This window comes from Eulemur rufifrons, chromosome 7 (assembly GCF_041146395.1).
Source record: "Eulemur rufifrons isolate Redbay chromosome 7, OSU_ERuf_1, whole genome shotgun sequence".
Classification (NCBI taxonomy): Eukaryota; Metazoa; Chordata; class Mammalia; order Primates; family Lemuridae; genus Eulemur; species Eulemur rufifrons.
In genome coordinates, this window is record NC_090989.1 from 117,249,555 (window position 1) to 117,265,173 (window position 15,619).

Sequence of the window (15,619 nt, forward strand, 5' to 3'; positions counted from 1 at the left end):
TTTTTTGTTTCAATAGAAAGACTTCCATGTGGTTCGTTTACCTGACACAGTTTATTGTTGGATGTTTGTATCAAAAGGGAATATTCACATTGTTCTTTTTAGGAACAGTGCGTATTTGGCATTCAAGCACCTACCGGCTTGAGAGCACATTAAATTATGGAATGGAAAGGGTATGGTGTGTGGCCAGTCTAAGAGGGTCCAACAATGTCGCTTTGGGCTACGACGAAGGGAGCATCATTGTTAAGGTAATTATACTATCTCTCTAAGTAGATGGACATAGGCAAAGCAGTTTACCTTGTATTTTAACACTGTCATCTTCCAAGTCACCAGTTTCATTAAACTGGCACTTCTTTCATTAAACACTAGAGATTAAACAATGGAGAGCTAATATTAGGTTATTAAGTATGAAATGTCCGATTTCCTTAAGTACTAAGTTTGGCAGTTGATATCTCTGGCATTTCACTTTGACATTTCTTGTGTAGGTACATCCTTATTCTTTCAAACACATGGTTTGGCTTGTGATTATCTTTCAAATTTTTTGTTTAGAGCAAATTTTGTGAAGCCATGGATAAGTCAAAAATTCGAGTTATTTTCAAATATGAGTTGCGTTGTGGAACCAATGCAGTTCAGACAGCTCAAAATATCAATGAAGTGTTTGGGAAGGATGTGGCTAATGAATGCACAATACATCGGTGGTTTAAGAAGTTCCGTTCTGGGGATTTTAATCTTGAAAATGAACCACGTGGGTGACCTGAGACCAAGGTGGATAATGATGAGCTGAAAACTATAGTGGAAGCGAATCCGTCTCAACCTATACATGAATTAGCAGCAAGGTTTGATGTTATTATTCCCAACAATATTGGACCATTTGAAACAAATGGGCAAGGTAAAAAAGGTGGGTAGATGCATACCACATGAATTAAATGAGTGTCAGAAGAGAAATCGTCTCGAAGCTTGCCTTTCTTTGCTCTCATGACATAAAGGCGAACTATTTCTACACCATGTTGTTATGTGTGATGAAAAATGGATTCTTTTTGACAATTGCTTGCATTTTGTTGGATAAACACTTGGTTGGATAAAGATGAAGAGCTGAAACACAGTCCAAAACTGAATATTCATCCAAAAAAGCTAATGCCGTCTGTTTGGTGGTCCAGCACTGTTATCATCCACTATAGCTTCATGAAACCTGGTCAATCAATTACAGCAGATGTGTACTATAACCAGTTGGACAAAATGATGAGGAGGCTTGCTATTAAGCAGCTGAGATTGGTCAATAGAGACAGGCCAATCCTCTTGCAAGACAATGCTCGACCATGTGGCCCACAAACAAGCTACTCAAACTACAGAGGTTGGACTTGGAAACTCTCTGTCATCCACTGTGTTCACCAGACCTTGCACCAACTGACTGCCACTTCTTCCAGGCTTTGGACCACTTCTTGCAAGAAACAATATTCAATTCTCAACAAGCTGTGAAAATGTCTTTAGCGATTTCATTGTCACTCGTTCTCCAGGCTTCTTTGCTGTGACATAAACAAGCTACTGTTAAGATGACAAAACTGTGTTGATACTTTTGGTACATTCTTTGATTAATTGTACCGCTTCTTGTTTGAGATAAACTAAACTTTTGATTCAAAATAGACATTTCATATTTAATGACCTAATAGAAAAAAGGGAACAGAGCTCTCTGTTAAGTAAAAAAAGAATATCTATTTTGTTGTGGTTTTGTTTCCTTTTCATTGCTAAGTGCCATTTGTCATTGTTTCAGCTTGGTCGGGAGGAGCCTGCCATGTCCATGGATGCCAATGGAAAGATAATTTGGGCCAAGCATTCAGAAGTCCAGCAGGCCAACCTAAAAGCAATGGGAGATGCTGAAATTAAAGATGGGGAAAGATTGCCACTGGCAGTAAAGGATATGGGCAGTTGTGAAATATACCCTCAGACTATTCAGCACAATCCTAATGGGCGGTAAGCCATCACCAAAATCTCTCTGACCTTCTGTGAGCAGGGTTTGTATATCCATGGTGTATTCCATTCCTGCCCTATGGTAGATGTTTCTGATCATTCCCATTGAGCTCTTGCCTCAGCCTCACAATCCTCAACACAGCTGCAGGCAGGCAGCCATGCCAGTTGATCAAATTGGCATGTAAGGTGGAGCACATTTGCCCTCCTGGCCCTGTTGTCTACCACACAGTTTTGAACAGTTAAATAGTATTGTGTTTACTTTTATTTCATATGCATTGGGTTTGTGTTCTTGTGTGCTCCTTTGAGAGCAAGGAGCAGGTGTTACAAATGATAACCTTAAAGAGAGTTAGGTCTATTGGGAAAATTTTATTTGACTATGCAACATTCTATCTTTACTCATTGTTTGAATGTTAAAATATCCTGTTTATTTTGATAAATTTAACAGTCATTAAAAACTAGATTGAGGCCAGGCGCGGTGGCTCACGCCTGTAATCCTAGCACTCTGGGAGGCCGAGGCGGGTGGATTGCTCAAGGTCAGGAGTTCGAGACCAGCCTGAGCGAGACCCCGTCTCTACTAAAAATAGAACGACATTATATGGACAACTAAAAATCTATATAGAAAAAATTAGCCGGGCATAGTGGCGCATGCCTGTAGTCCCAGCTACTCGGGAGGCTGAGGCAGTAGGATCGCTTAAGCCGAGGAGTCTGAGGTTGCTGTGAGCTAAGCTGACGCCACGGCACTCACTCTAGCCTGGGCAACAAAGTGAGACTCTGTCTCAACAAAAAAAAAAAAAAAAACTAGATTGAGATATTTTTATTCATTTTAATAATCAGTTTTAAAATGAAGATAGTCTTATAATAAGATAATGCCTTCGTATGGTATAAATGTCATGAGCAAAGTGCTAGGCATCTTGGTGCTCAACAAATACTAATTGAATAGTTGGAAACTTCCTCCTGTGTATCTCCAGCCATTCTCACCTTCCTGTCCCCAATCTCTTTTGTTTATAAGAAAAGGCCATTGCCATAACATTTTCAACAATAAAGCCATATTTATAATTTGCTTTTGGATTTGTTGGCTAGAATATTTTTGTGTAGCTCTGTGTTCAAAGAAATGTATAACTTTAAAAGATATAAAATTGTATTAATAATTGACTAAAAATAACACTTGTTATTAGAATTATTTTACCATACAGATGAATAACTTTGGTCCTCTGTACTTCCCTCCTTGGCTTTTGTAATTTCTAGGTTTGTGGTGGTGTGTGGTGATGGGGAGTATATCATCTACACAGCAATGGCATTAAGGAACAAGAGCTTTGGGTCTGCCCAAGAGTTTGCGTGGGCCCACGATTCTTCAGAGTAAGTTTTGTCTGTAAGATACCCAGCTTGTCCTGACTGCAGATGGGTGTTCTATACTGTTCTATAAAAGAGATTCTCAAGGGTTGGTGTGAGCTATGTTTCTGTGTTAAAAAAACAGTTCTCACCAGAGCTGCCCGTTGGAAGATTGGAGTTAGAGGCAACTGTGTAGCATGAGCTGTCTTTGCCCTTTCTATGTTAAGTATTGAGCTGGCTCACTCAAACTGATGTAACAATCCCATTTAAGTGGGGACCCAGCACCCATTTCCTTGATGGAGCGCTTGGCAGGATCTGGTGCTTATGGGCTTAAGGCAAAGTAGGCCCTCAAGTGTACTTTGGCAGGCCTTGGCAGACCTTCCCTGTGACATGGTATCCTAAGGTGCTGCTGCCTCTTTATGAGCTAATTAGGGGAGATGTTGTGGTTTGATGTCATTTTGATGAGAAGTTTACTGAATCTTTTTTAAAACTCATTTTCTGTGATGTTAGCCACCTCCCATTTCTAACAAAATGAATTTCTGTTTGAATTCAGAATGTTCACATTAAGATCAAGAAAAACGAATTAACTCTGAATTGTTTTACCAGATAGTCATTGACTCTGGTTCCTTTTTATATTCCTGTTTGGTGCATGTAATAAACATTATGACTTTGGTGTTTTCAGACCACACAACTCTATTACATCTTCATAGTTTTCTTTGTTTTATTTTCCCCACATTTGTTGCCTCCTGCCCCCAACAGTGGGGTAACTTGAGCCTCAGCACTGCATAAGATGCATTTTTAAAAATTTTATAATTAAAATTTACTGAGATAAGGAATTATTTTGATCTTTTTATAAATTTCCTAAATACACTCATATATGCATAGTTCTATATACTAAAAAGTACTTTGTTATCATCTTAAACATCCATAGTTTGTGACTGGCTCACTTCTCTCAACATACCTCTCTGTTTCTATAGTTCCTCCTCCTCAGCTCTATCCACCCAAGACTCTGCTCAGCATCTCTCCTGTCCTGAGCAAAGCACTTACCACATCACCTCCTCACACAATCTCAAATATCCAGTGACAGCCCTTTTTCCAGGGCAGAGGCCTGAATGTAAGCAGTTTTATAAGGTGTTGCTGAACGTGGCTGACTAGTAAAACACTTGTCACGGGTTTCATTTTTTAAAATCACTTTTATTGAGGTATAATTTATGCAGAACAGAATGTACCATTTGAAGTGTACGGTAGTCCCCCTTTATCTGCTGTTTCATTTTCTGCTGTTTCAGTTATCCGGGGTCAACCTCAATTCAAAAATATTAAATGGAAAACTTCCAGAAATAATAAGTTTTACATTACATGCCATTCTGAGTAGCATGATGAAATCTGCCATCCTGCTTGGGATGTGAATCATCCGTTTGTTTAGTATATCCATGCTGTGTATGCTACCCACCTCTCACTGAATAGGAAAAAACATAGTGTAAATAGGGTTTGGTACTATCCCAAGTTTCAGGCATCCACTGGGAGCCTTGGAACATATCCCCCACAGATATGGGGATGGGGGGATAATGTACATTTCGATGGATTTGGACAAATCAATGTATATAATCCATAACCATGAACACAATTGAATTATGAAACATTTCTATCCCCCAAAATAGTCCCTTATTTCCCTTAACAGTCAGTCCACACTCCATACCCATCTACTCCTCAGTCCCAGGCAAGCGCTCATCTACTTTTTGTCACTATATAGATTAGATCTGTTGTCTTTAGAGTTTTATATAAATGAAATCATATGGTATGTACTCTTGTATCTAGCTGCTTTTGCTCAGCATGTTTTCAAGGTTTATCCACGTTGTCTAGATCAGTAACTGGTTCTTTTGAGTAGTATTCCATTGTATGAATATACCACAATTTGTTTAATCATCCACCTGTTGACGGACATTTGGGTCATTGTCAGTTTCAAAAATGTTAGTAAGCCCTAGTAATTTGTGTAATATACACTATGAAACCCATATATTATCTGTTCAACTGTAAGGAATTCACTGATCCCTTAGGGGAAAAAATACGTCAGTGACTCTTCAAATATTCATTTTATATTTTTGCATAATCAAAAATATTTGAAGATATTTCTAACACATGGTGGAATTATAGTTTAGTATATAATATGCTATTTTTGCCTTCCTTTTTTTCTCCCAGATATGCAATAAGAGAGAGCAACAGTGTTGTAAAGATATTTAAGAATTTTAAGGAAAAAAAATCATTTAAACCAGATTTTGGAGCTGAAAGTAAGTGTTATTTATATAGGATACATTTTTAGAAGCTTTGTAATGGCTCAAAAACATCTAAGCAAAAATTCTGTGTTCTTTTCAGGTATCTACGGAGGCTTCTTATTGGGAGTCAGATCTGTAAATGGCCTAGCCTTCTATGACTGGGACAACACAGAACTCATACGCAGAATTGAAATTCAACCCAAACATGTGAGTTTTCCATCCATTGTTGTTTTTGGAATGTTTATCTTTGTGGTGAGTTCTGGCTCCCTAAGGCCAAGAAGTGTTCTTTTACCCTGCCGTCCTGTTCCACTGTATTGGACACAGTGCCATTTACCTCAGGATTGCTCAGACAATCAGGATTGTGGTATTTGAATGAGGCAATAGACATGGGATATTTTTGGAAGTATAAAAAGTTGTACAAAGTCCAAGTGCTATTTATATTTTAAATACATTTTTTAAAAGCATACTCTGAAGACAAGAAATCAGGGAATTCTTGACTTGGAAAGGCTAGAGAAGTTCCCACACAGTTTAGAAAACCTTTTCTTATTTTACCTGATGCTGGCTGACTAAACTTCAGGTGACCGTCTCCAGTGACGACGTATCCTACCTTTAGAACTGCCTGCTACTTTGACAGCTTTCACTGTCAAGAAATTGTCTTTGAAAACAAACCAGTCTCCCTGGGGTCTGGTTCTAGAGCATGCGTTCTCAATGGGGGCAATAGTGTCCCCAAGGGAGCAAAAATTGGTTCTTGAGGGGGGTTGAAAAAAACTTACTCTGTTTATGTATGAAGCATAGAGATGTACATGTATGTGTATCACATATGTATAAACAGATATCCAGTATATATGTGGTATTAAAATTTCTTTGGGAGAGGTGATTAGGAAAAACACGTCTAAAGAGGCTCCTGGGGAGGGTGAGTAATAATGAAAATAAAGGGTGAGATACATGTTCTAGAGCAATGGGGAATAGGCTGCTGCTTCTCTAAATTATAGCACATCCAATGTTTCCTGACAGACCGCCTTCCTGTCTCCCTTTGGTCTTTCTGTTACTAGGCTAAATAGAACAGCCCTGCCCTGTCTGCCCTCCCAAATATATATATATATATATATATATATATATATATAAAAAAAATAAGTATACTACATAAAATTGTTAAGTGCATACTTATTATGTTGATATATGAAGATAAATCTTTTAAGAAACAAAGTGTATGTAGTTTGTCCTGTCCACTCAGAAATCCAAATCAGTTGTCTGCGTTTTTGTCATGTTGCAGATTTTCTGGTCAGACTCTGGAGAGCTAGTTTGTATTGCCACCGAGGAATCATTTTTTATCCTTAAGTATCTGTCGGAAAAAGTCTTGGCTGCACAGGAAACACATGAGGGAGTAACTGAAGATGGCATTGAAGATGCCTTTGAGGTAATTGCATCAGCACAACTTTAGCTTTGTTTTGAAATGATTTATATTCTTGTAACAGACTTTACCGATTTTAACATTTCATTATAAATTAGGTTTGGGGAGGCTAAGCATTCAAGGGGTTCTGGTGAAATGTGAAAATTAAAATCTTGGCTCAGAGATCAGAATCTGAAAGTAAATATATTTAAAAGAAATTTGTGCTTTGATTTTAGGGAATCTTTAGACTTACTTTGGTATCTTTCAGTAAGGAAATTTGTAGTTGTTTTGGTCCAAAAACTATTAAGCCATGGAGATTTAAATGAGCTCCCAAATGGCAAAGACAAATCATCCATTGTGGAAATGTCCTAGAAGATTTTATGAAATACTTAATATTCCAGTTTCATGTGAATTAGGAGGTTTTTGACCCAACAATGAGATTTCACATTATAAATACTAACCTGGGAATCTGTTCTTAAATGAAGAAAGAAGAGAGAAATTCTAAGGAAAGATTTTTCTTTCTTGAAATGGGATTTTACTTTGCATTCCTTACTCGACCTTATCACCTTTTTTGTTACTGACAGATCTCTAATGTTGGATAAGGTAATAATCTTTATTTTCTTTCTGCAGGTTCTTGGTGAGATTCAGGAAATTGTGAAAACAGGGCTGTGGGTAGGCGATTGCTTCATTTACACAAGTTCTGTGAACAGATTAAATTATTATGTTGGAGGAGAAATAGTCACCATTGCCCACTTGGACAGGTAGCTGAGTATGATTTTGCTTTTGACCTAAATTTTTAAAGTGTGTTTTTTAAACAGAATCTGTTGCTGGCTTGTATTAATAGCAACAATTGGGTGATTTTTTTAGTGTTATAGTTTTAGTAGGTTGCCTATTGTTAACCAAAATTGCATCAATCAAATGGGAAGATTTAGAGCAAGAGGCAGGTTGGGGTGTGGTATCTCTGTGTGTGTTTAACTTCAGATTTGAGCTTACTTCTAATTTAGTTTATGTTTCTATTATAGGACAATGTATCTCCTGGGCTATATTCCTAAAGACAACAGGCTTTATCTTGGGGATAAAGAATTGAACATTGTTAGCTACTCCTTGCTGGTTTCAGTCCTAGAATACCAGACAGCTGTCATGAGAAGGGACTTTAGCATGGCTGATAAGGTCCTTCCTACCATTCCAAAAGAACAGAGGACCAGAGTTGCACACTTTTTGGAAAAGCAGGTAAGAGGTTTTTTCTTTTCTTTTTGTTTTTAAAACTAGCAATATGAAAGAATGTTAATATGGATTTGAAAAACTTAATTTCATAATCACCACTGATTTCCTATGGCAATGGAATTTCTCCGTAACTAAGGCACTTGTTACAGCGTATGGTGCACTCTCCTTATACACTTCCTTCTCCTTTCTCAATGTTCTTAGTACCCCTTTAAATGTTGGAGGTGATTTACCAGTCTTCCTCTTCTATACACCTCTTTTCCAGTGTCTTAATATTTTCATCCCCTATACTACATTTTTCTCTCTATCTCATCTGCCTTTTTTTTAATTGTGGTAAAATAACAGATAAAATTTATTATTAGCAACATGCCTTTTTCTTAGTGTTTTTTAATCTAAGTTTTGTATGCACAAAGCATAAAGTGAGTTCTGTAAGGCTTAGGGAGAAAGCAGCCCTCCCTTCTTGCTTCCTACTCCCTAGAGGTAAATACTTTTAATTATTTTATCTAACCTAACTCTTTTGGTATTTATTTCCACATCTCTAAGTAATAACGTGCAATATATAGCAAGCAGTATAGCCATTTCTTCGTTTCTCAGCTTTAGGCATTTCTTCTGACTTCCTACTCTATTGAAGAAAGATTTAGCTTTCTTTTACCCCACTGCCATTTTTATTCCCAATTCTTGGTATTCTGTTTTTTCTCTGTGGAAACTTCTTGGATCTTGTCCCTATTGTTCTGAAATGTTATAATGATGGTGGGCTTTGGCATAGGGGTCAATTTTCATTCATTCTGTGGATATTATTAGTTGAGCTTTTTAAATGGGAAACTCATGTCCTTCTTTTCTGAGAGATTCTCATGAATCATTCTGTGGTGATTTCCTTCCTTCGAATTCTATGTTCTCTTTTTCTGGAACCATTATTCAAATGTTGAACTTCCTGCACTGGTTTTCTTATTTTGTTATTCTCTGACTTTTTAGATCATCTTGTTTATAGATGAAAGTTTCTCTTATCTGATAATATGTTTCTTTTTTTGGTTTTTGTTTTTAGTTTTTAAAGTTTTCTTTTATATGGTATGTGTTCTTCAAGTTGCTTTTATTGATTTGTTTTGATCTCTGTCTTTCCTATTAGAGATTTGTATCTGATGATCCTTGGGCCCTTATTTAAGAGTGGAGGTCCAAGAAGCAAATTAAAAGATCTGAATTGGGGGGGGCGGGGCACAGATGTCACAAAATACGATGTGGTTGGGCCTTTTGATTAGGGATCCTCAACATCAATATTTTCATCTAATGCATTTAATGACTTTTCATTCATTAAATGTATTTAATGATCACTTAATGTGCCAGGCACTGTTTTAGCTGACATATAGCTCTGATGGAGTTGTCATTTAAGTATCTTTAGGTCTTTCCCTTTGGGTTGTTTAGATTTTACAGAGAAGCTCCCCAATCACCATCATTCTGGAGGCTGAGTAGAAGACAGCTTGGATTATTTAGTATTTCATTTAGTCTATATATCCATTTTCATAACTCTTATTTTCCTTTTGATACTCAATATTCTTCCCTCCAGGTGTGCTGAGTATCTCCTAGACTGGATACACTCTAGTTTACCTCTCCAAGAAATAAACCTGTCTTTGTGTGTCATGGGGTGGGAGAAAGAGGAGTGGATCTGGGTTATTTAATTGCTTGTGGGGCAGTTTTTTTGTTTGTTTTAGTACTACCCTTTGTTAGATACCTTTTGGGGTTCTGAGGTATGGATCAGGTTGTTTCTTTGTTGTCCTCACTCCGGATTTAGGATTTTTTCTCTAGTGTTTTAACAGAGTGTTTATACTCCTCTACCTGCCTTCCAGCTTCCAAAATTTTGTTAGTAATGTTTCTTCTCCCTTTCTGTATGTCTTTTGGGAGTTCATGGCTTTAAAAAAAATCCCTTTAGTGTGATTTTAGTGGGGACCTAGGGGAAATCCAACATGTGTATATTTAGCCCATCTCATTTCATCTCTGCTTGCCCCTTGCCTATACTTGTCTAGTTCTAAAAACCTTCCATCTTCCACTCTTGGGTTTTATGTTGTCTGCACCAGTGCCAGTGGGGGAAAAAAAGGAGTAACTCAGATTTAGAATCTGGTACATTAATACATTTCACACACGGTGATAAGTTGGTCGGAGGTTGTGGGTTATTGTTAAGCTGATTTAACATTATCTCCCCCCACAACCATGCTTGACTAGCTTAAAAAACACACACACATACAATGATAAAACCATCTTGAAGAGCTAGCCAAACAGAACTCTTGAAAGCTATCCAGCTATTCCATCCTGATCATTACTGAGCATTCTTCCTTAGTCTGATGAGAGGTAAACTATCCCTGAGATTTTTACCCAACACACCACAATCCTACAGCTGAAAAACTTGCCCATAGGGCAGACTCCATCAGTAGTTTGTCTTATGAGAGAAGCTAATTTTAGTTATTATAATAGTTGGTTTAAAGGCTTATTCCTGTTAGCTTAATGGAGCATGGTAAGGAAATTTTAGACATCTTGTCCTTTAGGTTAGAATACTTGCTGATGAATAAACTGGTCATGAGACCAAAAATAAAGGCATAGGTAATGACAACTGACCAGTGTCTGGACCTGAATACAAAATGTTTGCCAAATGACCTACAGCTAATAGAAAATTGCAAAATTTTATATTTGACTTCCCCTTTTATGCCCATTTACTTACTGCCAGTAACCTCATCTGTAAAGTGAGGTGATCTCTAAAGCCCAGATGAGTAGATTACCAACAGTTAAGTTTACACCTCTGCCTGATTTTCTTCTTTTGAAATGATTCTTATTCAATCAACTTTCTAAAATCCCTTTCTTTTTGACATTTCTGTTTACATTTCTAATTTTACTAGTTGTTTTACTTGAGTTTATCTAGCACTGGCCAGTTTCCATTACCCTAAAAAACAATAAGCATTATGTGACTGAATATTTTTTCTGCCAGATTTGCTCTTACCATTTAATTTAATGACTTTAATTTTTTCTGTTTTCTCATTAAAGAGTATTTTGTTAACTGTCACTTTCGTTTAAGTAGTAGGGTTTCTATGTCAGCAAAGTATTTTTAGTTTTAGAGGGAAGTGGAGGATTTGCTCTGTGGATGTGTGTGCACTGTATAGACATACTATTAATACATATACACATTTTTGTATGCATACACACACACGTGTATATATATATATTTTTTTTTTCCTCTTAATCTGTTTAGGGCTTCAAGCAGCAAGCTCTTACAGTATCCACAGATCCTGAGCATCGTTTTGAGCTTGCTCTTCAACTTGGAGAGTTAAAGATTGCATACCAATTAGCAGTAGAAGCAGAGGTATGTACTAATTCATGATTTTTCACAACTGATGGAAAGGTCAGTAGGTAGTTCTATGTGTTTAGTATGTGTTGTTATTAAAGCTTTCTCAAATGCAAATTAGTGACTCATTTTGGTGAGGTTATGGTCTCTGGTCTTTTTTAAAGGTGCATTGTGTTAATCTTTGCATAAATTACATGGATTATATTGGAGATAGTCTGAGCACTCTAATTTGTTTAAGAAAAATCATTTTCCTATCTTAAGTGAGATCAGTTTTACAAGAGAAGGAAAGATGTAAAATAGTTGGTAAACTAGTCTGGGAACTCTAAGAGTTCAGATATAGCAGTAATTTGCCAATATCCCAAACTAGCAAGAAAGCTGTTGGCTTTAAAGAGGGGTTCTGACATTTTTGAAAGACAGTTTAATGATAGTTCTATAGATCTTTGTATATTGAGGCCTCTCAATTGTGGTTTAAGTCTAGCATTTACTGGTAAGCTAATTTCAGATGTGCAAAATAAATTTTAGTGATGTTAAGATCATCAAAATATATAGCATTTTATTTTATTCTGAGAAGCTACAAGTGAGATAATATTGTTAAATATTTAAGGACATAAAAAACAATTTTGTATTCTTTCAAAGAACTGGTATTAAATCACTTGTTAAAAATAATTATAATTACCTTGAAGCTCTAGTTAGATGGTTTTGAGTTTCACTATGTAATTAACAAAATAAAACTAAAATGGGTTGATAATTATTCATGTATTAAAATTGATTTGTGTTTGAATTCATTTTGTATATGTGAATAATTTCCATTTCCTCATTATACATTTTGTAATGTCATTCTTATTTTGATTGATAGAGCCAACTTAACAAGCCTGGCTCTCCCTATACATAGATCTTCTGTTGTCAACACAATAATGTTCACGTTAACAGAATAACGATGTTGGAAATTTAAATGTTTATTTCCAAATATATTTTGACTTAACTTAGAAATTCTTTTTTATAGTCAGAACAGAAGTGGAAACAACTTGCTGAGCTTGCCATTAGTAAATGTCAGTTTGGCCTAGCCCAGGAGTGCCTGCACCATGCACAGGATTATGGGGGTCTGCTGCTTTTGGCCACTGCCTCTGGAAATGCTAGTATGGTGAACAAGCTAGCAGAGGGTGCGGAGAGAGATGGCAAAAATAATGTGGCATTCATGAGCTACTTTTTACAGGGCAAGTAAGTATTAAAGTCAAAAAGACCTTGATGAGTATAGTGATTAAAAGCAGTTATTTCTACATTGACTTTGAGGATGGTTTTTGGAGAGGAATGTGAAAAATCAACCCTCCTGAACCCTGGAGGGAGAACTGAAGGATGGCTGAAGGTGTGGAATAGTGGGGGCCATCAGAGAAGGACAGTGCTACTTTGGTGGCACCTTCAGCAAGTCTGTCTTAGCATATTTGGTGTAAATATTTGAGGTAAATGAGCTATTCAGGGAGCTCAAGTGGGAGAAATGTTAAACCCCTTTTTCAACAGTCCCGCCAGTTAACGGTCAAGGCATTTTCTTTTATGACTGCACGAGGCTATTGAGCTGCTCCAGTTGGTACCTGAAAGGCAGTGATTTTACCCAAATTGGATAATTTTGATCTATTTATGGCAAAAATAGAAAGGAAGATAAGGATGCCAGCTACTTTTAGATTTGAGCCCACCAAAAAGCATAAAAATGTCACATTTTTAAGTCTCACAGTACAATCCAAAGCATTTGGATGTTAGTTGGCTGTTTTATGAAATAAAATACAAAAGTATTTATTAACCTTGTCCTACATAGTTATTTTTAAAAACCCCATACTTCATCATAAAATTTTGAATGTGTACCCCAATACATGTGAATATATTTATAAATTTAGCTACCTGTAATAGGTCCACTATTCCTTATCCATAATTCAGAAACCAGTTTTCTGTAACAAATTTGATGGCAAAACCTGAACTCTGACATACTATTTTTAGTTGCTTGTATGCAACATGGTTTTTTTAATCGCATTTAATATTCATGTATTATTGCAGAAATATTAATATTTGTGGTTTTTGTTTAATGCTGAGAATATTAGGTAACATACAGTATCTGTGCTATATCACCTTTGTAAAATCGAAAAATATCTGAATTCTGAAACACACATTATCTGCTATATAAAACTTGCACAGAAAACAACAAATTAAAAATTGAAGAAGAAAAATGGATACTTTGGTATTCTCCTGCTGAGCACCACTGGATTGTCTGCCCAGCCTATGCTGGAGACGCTGCCCTACATAGTCCCACTTGTGAAATTGAATTTCCGTTTGGATATGTGCTGAAGCCCTTAAAATTTCATAATCTAACCTGCCTTAGCTGCCCTTGAAAAGCCCCTTTAGGTTCTTCTTACAAGTTCTTAAAACTAAGTAGATTGAAAGTGGTCAGAAAGCTCTTATCCTCATGCCCTTGGAGTCTGTTGGTTTTGTTAACAACCATTAAGTAAGTAACGGCTCAGTGACAGATGTGAGATGTATGTGTCAGGGGTTGGGAAAATTTTGGCTTTGCAACACTAAATCCACATTTGTTTATGTTGTTAAGTGCCAGTATTATGGTGTTTATTCTTGGTAACTGTACTCTCCTTTTTAATCTTTAGGCTTGATGCTTGCTTGGAGCTCTTGATTAGAACTGGACGGCTGCCAGAAGCTGCCTTCCTGGCCCGAACTTACTTACCCAGTCAGGTTTCAAGGTACAGACTTAATTTTAGGAAGAAATGTTTCAAATAAAATCAGAGCACACTTACTTAGTCTCTCATTGGTTCCATGATATCTATAATAGGGTAGTGAAACTCTGGAGAGAGAATCTGTCAAAAGTCAATCAGAAAGCAGCAGAATCCCTTGCTGACCCGACAGAGTATGAAAATCTTTTCCCTGGATTAAAAGAAGCCTTTGTTGTTGAAGAATGGGTGAAGGAAACACATGCTGATCTGTGGCCAGCCAAACAATATCCACTTGTCACGGTGAGTGACTGGGGTGCCAAGCTTCATTTAGTGTGACTACAGGGTGGAATACATTCATTCATGCCTTTAGGTTTTGAGCTGCATTAAATACTTTATTGTTGTAAGAGCTAATATCTGGGTTTTAGGCCAGGTTCATAGGTGAATTATGATTTCAAAGTATCTCATTTTATCATTGTTTTATTCTCTAATAGCCAAATGAAGAGAGAAATGTTATGGAAGAGGCAAAAGGCTTTCAGCCCTACAGATCTGCAGCTCAACAGGTCAGTAGAGTACATCATGTGATAATTTGGCTGAGATTGACTTTAAGTACTACCTCCTACTTTGAATAACCCTGATCATCCTCTGGGGGGAAAAGTTTAAATTCCTGAGCAAATTCCTTTATTTTCATATGTATCACCACTTTGGCTTTCAGGAACTTGATGAGAAACCACCTTCTCCTACTCCAGTTATTGTAGCCTCCCACACAGCCAACAAAGAAGAAAAGGTAGGTCAGATATCATACCCAAACCTCCCCCTGCCCCACCCTCTTCCCGGTGAATATCTATAGGATATATAGGCCTGTGGCTTAAGCCATGTAAGTCAGTTTCAGAGTAGGGGCATTGAAGTAGAACGGTCCCCTTTTGACTAGTAAGAAAATTTTAGTTCTCACTTTGGATCATGAACCACAGATAACTTTTCTTTCACACAATACTATATGACTTCATCACCCTCTTCCTTTTGTTTACAGAGTTTACTTGAACTAGAAGTAGATTTGGATAATTTGGAATTAGAAGATATTGACACAACAGATATCAATCTGGATGAAGATATTTTGGATGATTGAACGTAATGTCTTCATTTACTCAATAGATCATTATTATGTATAGGTATTGATTACCACCCTGACCACAGTACTTTGGACTAGCAGAAACTCTGTAGATTTTTATATGTAAATGCTGTGGACCACTGGGAGCATACTGCCCTCCTTAAGAGTTTATATGCAGCATTTAAATCACTATGTCCTCGTTAAGTAGTTAAACATGTGGATGTGGGTTTTGGCTTTGGCTTTTTTCCTATTGTCATTAGACTATATTGCATAAAACCTTTTGAATCAATGAAGATACTTCAGTTTCCTTTCTGA

The 15,619-nt window shown here is 36.8% G+C and overlaps 1 protein-coding gene across 2 annotated transcripts in view; it reads left to right on the plus strand.

The window, feature by feature from the left end:
- Nucleotides 1-15,590, plus strand: part of COPB2 (COPI coat complex subunit beta 2) — a 29,942-nt gene extending 14,352 nt beyond the window's left edge. For both annotated transcript variants that reach the window (XM_069475394.1, XM_069475393.1), the window contains exons 8-22: nucleotides 103-245; nucleotides 1,766-1,965; nucleotides 3,208-3,318; nucleotides 5,488-5,576; nucleotides 5,662-5,768; nucleotides 6,835-6,978; nucleotides 7,582-7,712; nucleotides 7,974-8,181; nucleotides 11,402-11,512; nucleotides 12,498-12,712; nucleotides 14,137-14,229; nucleotides 14,319-14,499; nucleotides 14,691-14,759; nucleotides 14,912-14,983; nucleotides 15,227-15,590. In XM_069475394.1, coding sequence (XP_069331495.1) covers nucleotides 103-245; nucleotides 1,766-1,965; nucleotides 3,208-3,318; nucleotides 5,488-5,576; nucleotides 5,662-5,768; nucleotides 6,835-6,978; nucleotides 7,582-7,712; nucleotides 7,974-8,181; nucleotides 11,402-11,512; nucleotides 12,498-12,712; nucleotides 14,137-14,229; nucleotides 14,319-14,499; nucleotides 14,691-14,759; nucleotides 14,912-14,983; nucleotides 15,227-15,322 — 1,970 coding nt within the window. In that variant the 3' untranslated portion in view covers nucleotides 15,323-15,590. The remainder of the gene's footprint in view (nucleotides 1-102; nucleotides 246-1,765; nucleotides 1,966-3,207; nucleotides 3,319-5,487; nucleotides 5,577-5,661; nucleotides 5,769-6,834; nucleotides 6,979-7,581; nucleotides 7,713-7,973; nucleotides 8,182-11,401; nucleotides 11,513-12,497; nucleotides 12,713-14,136; nucleotides 14,230-14,318; nucleotides 14,500-14,690; nucleotides 14,760-14,911; nucleotides 14,984-15,226) is intronic.
- The last annotated feature ends 29 nt before the right edge of the window (nucleotides 15,591-15,619 follow it).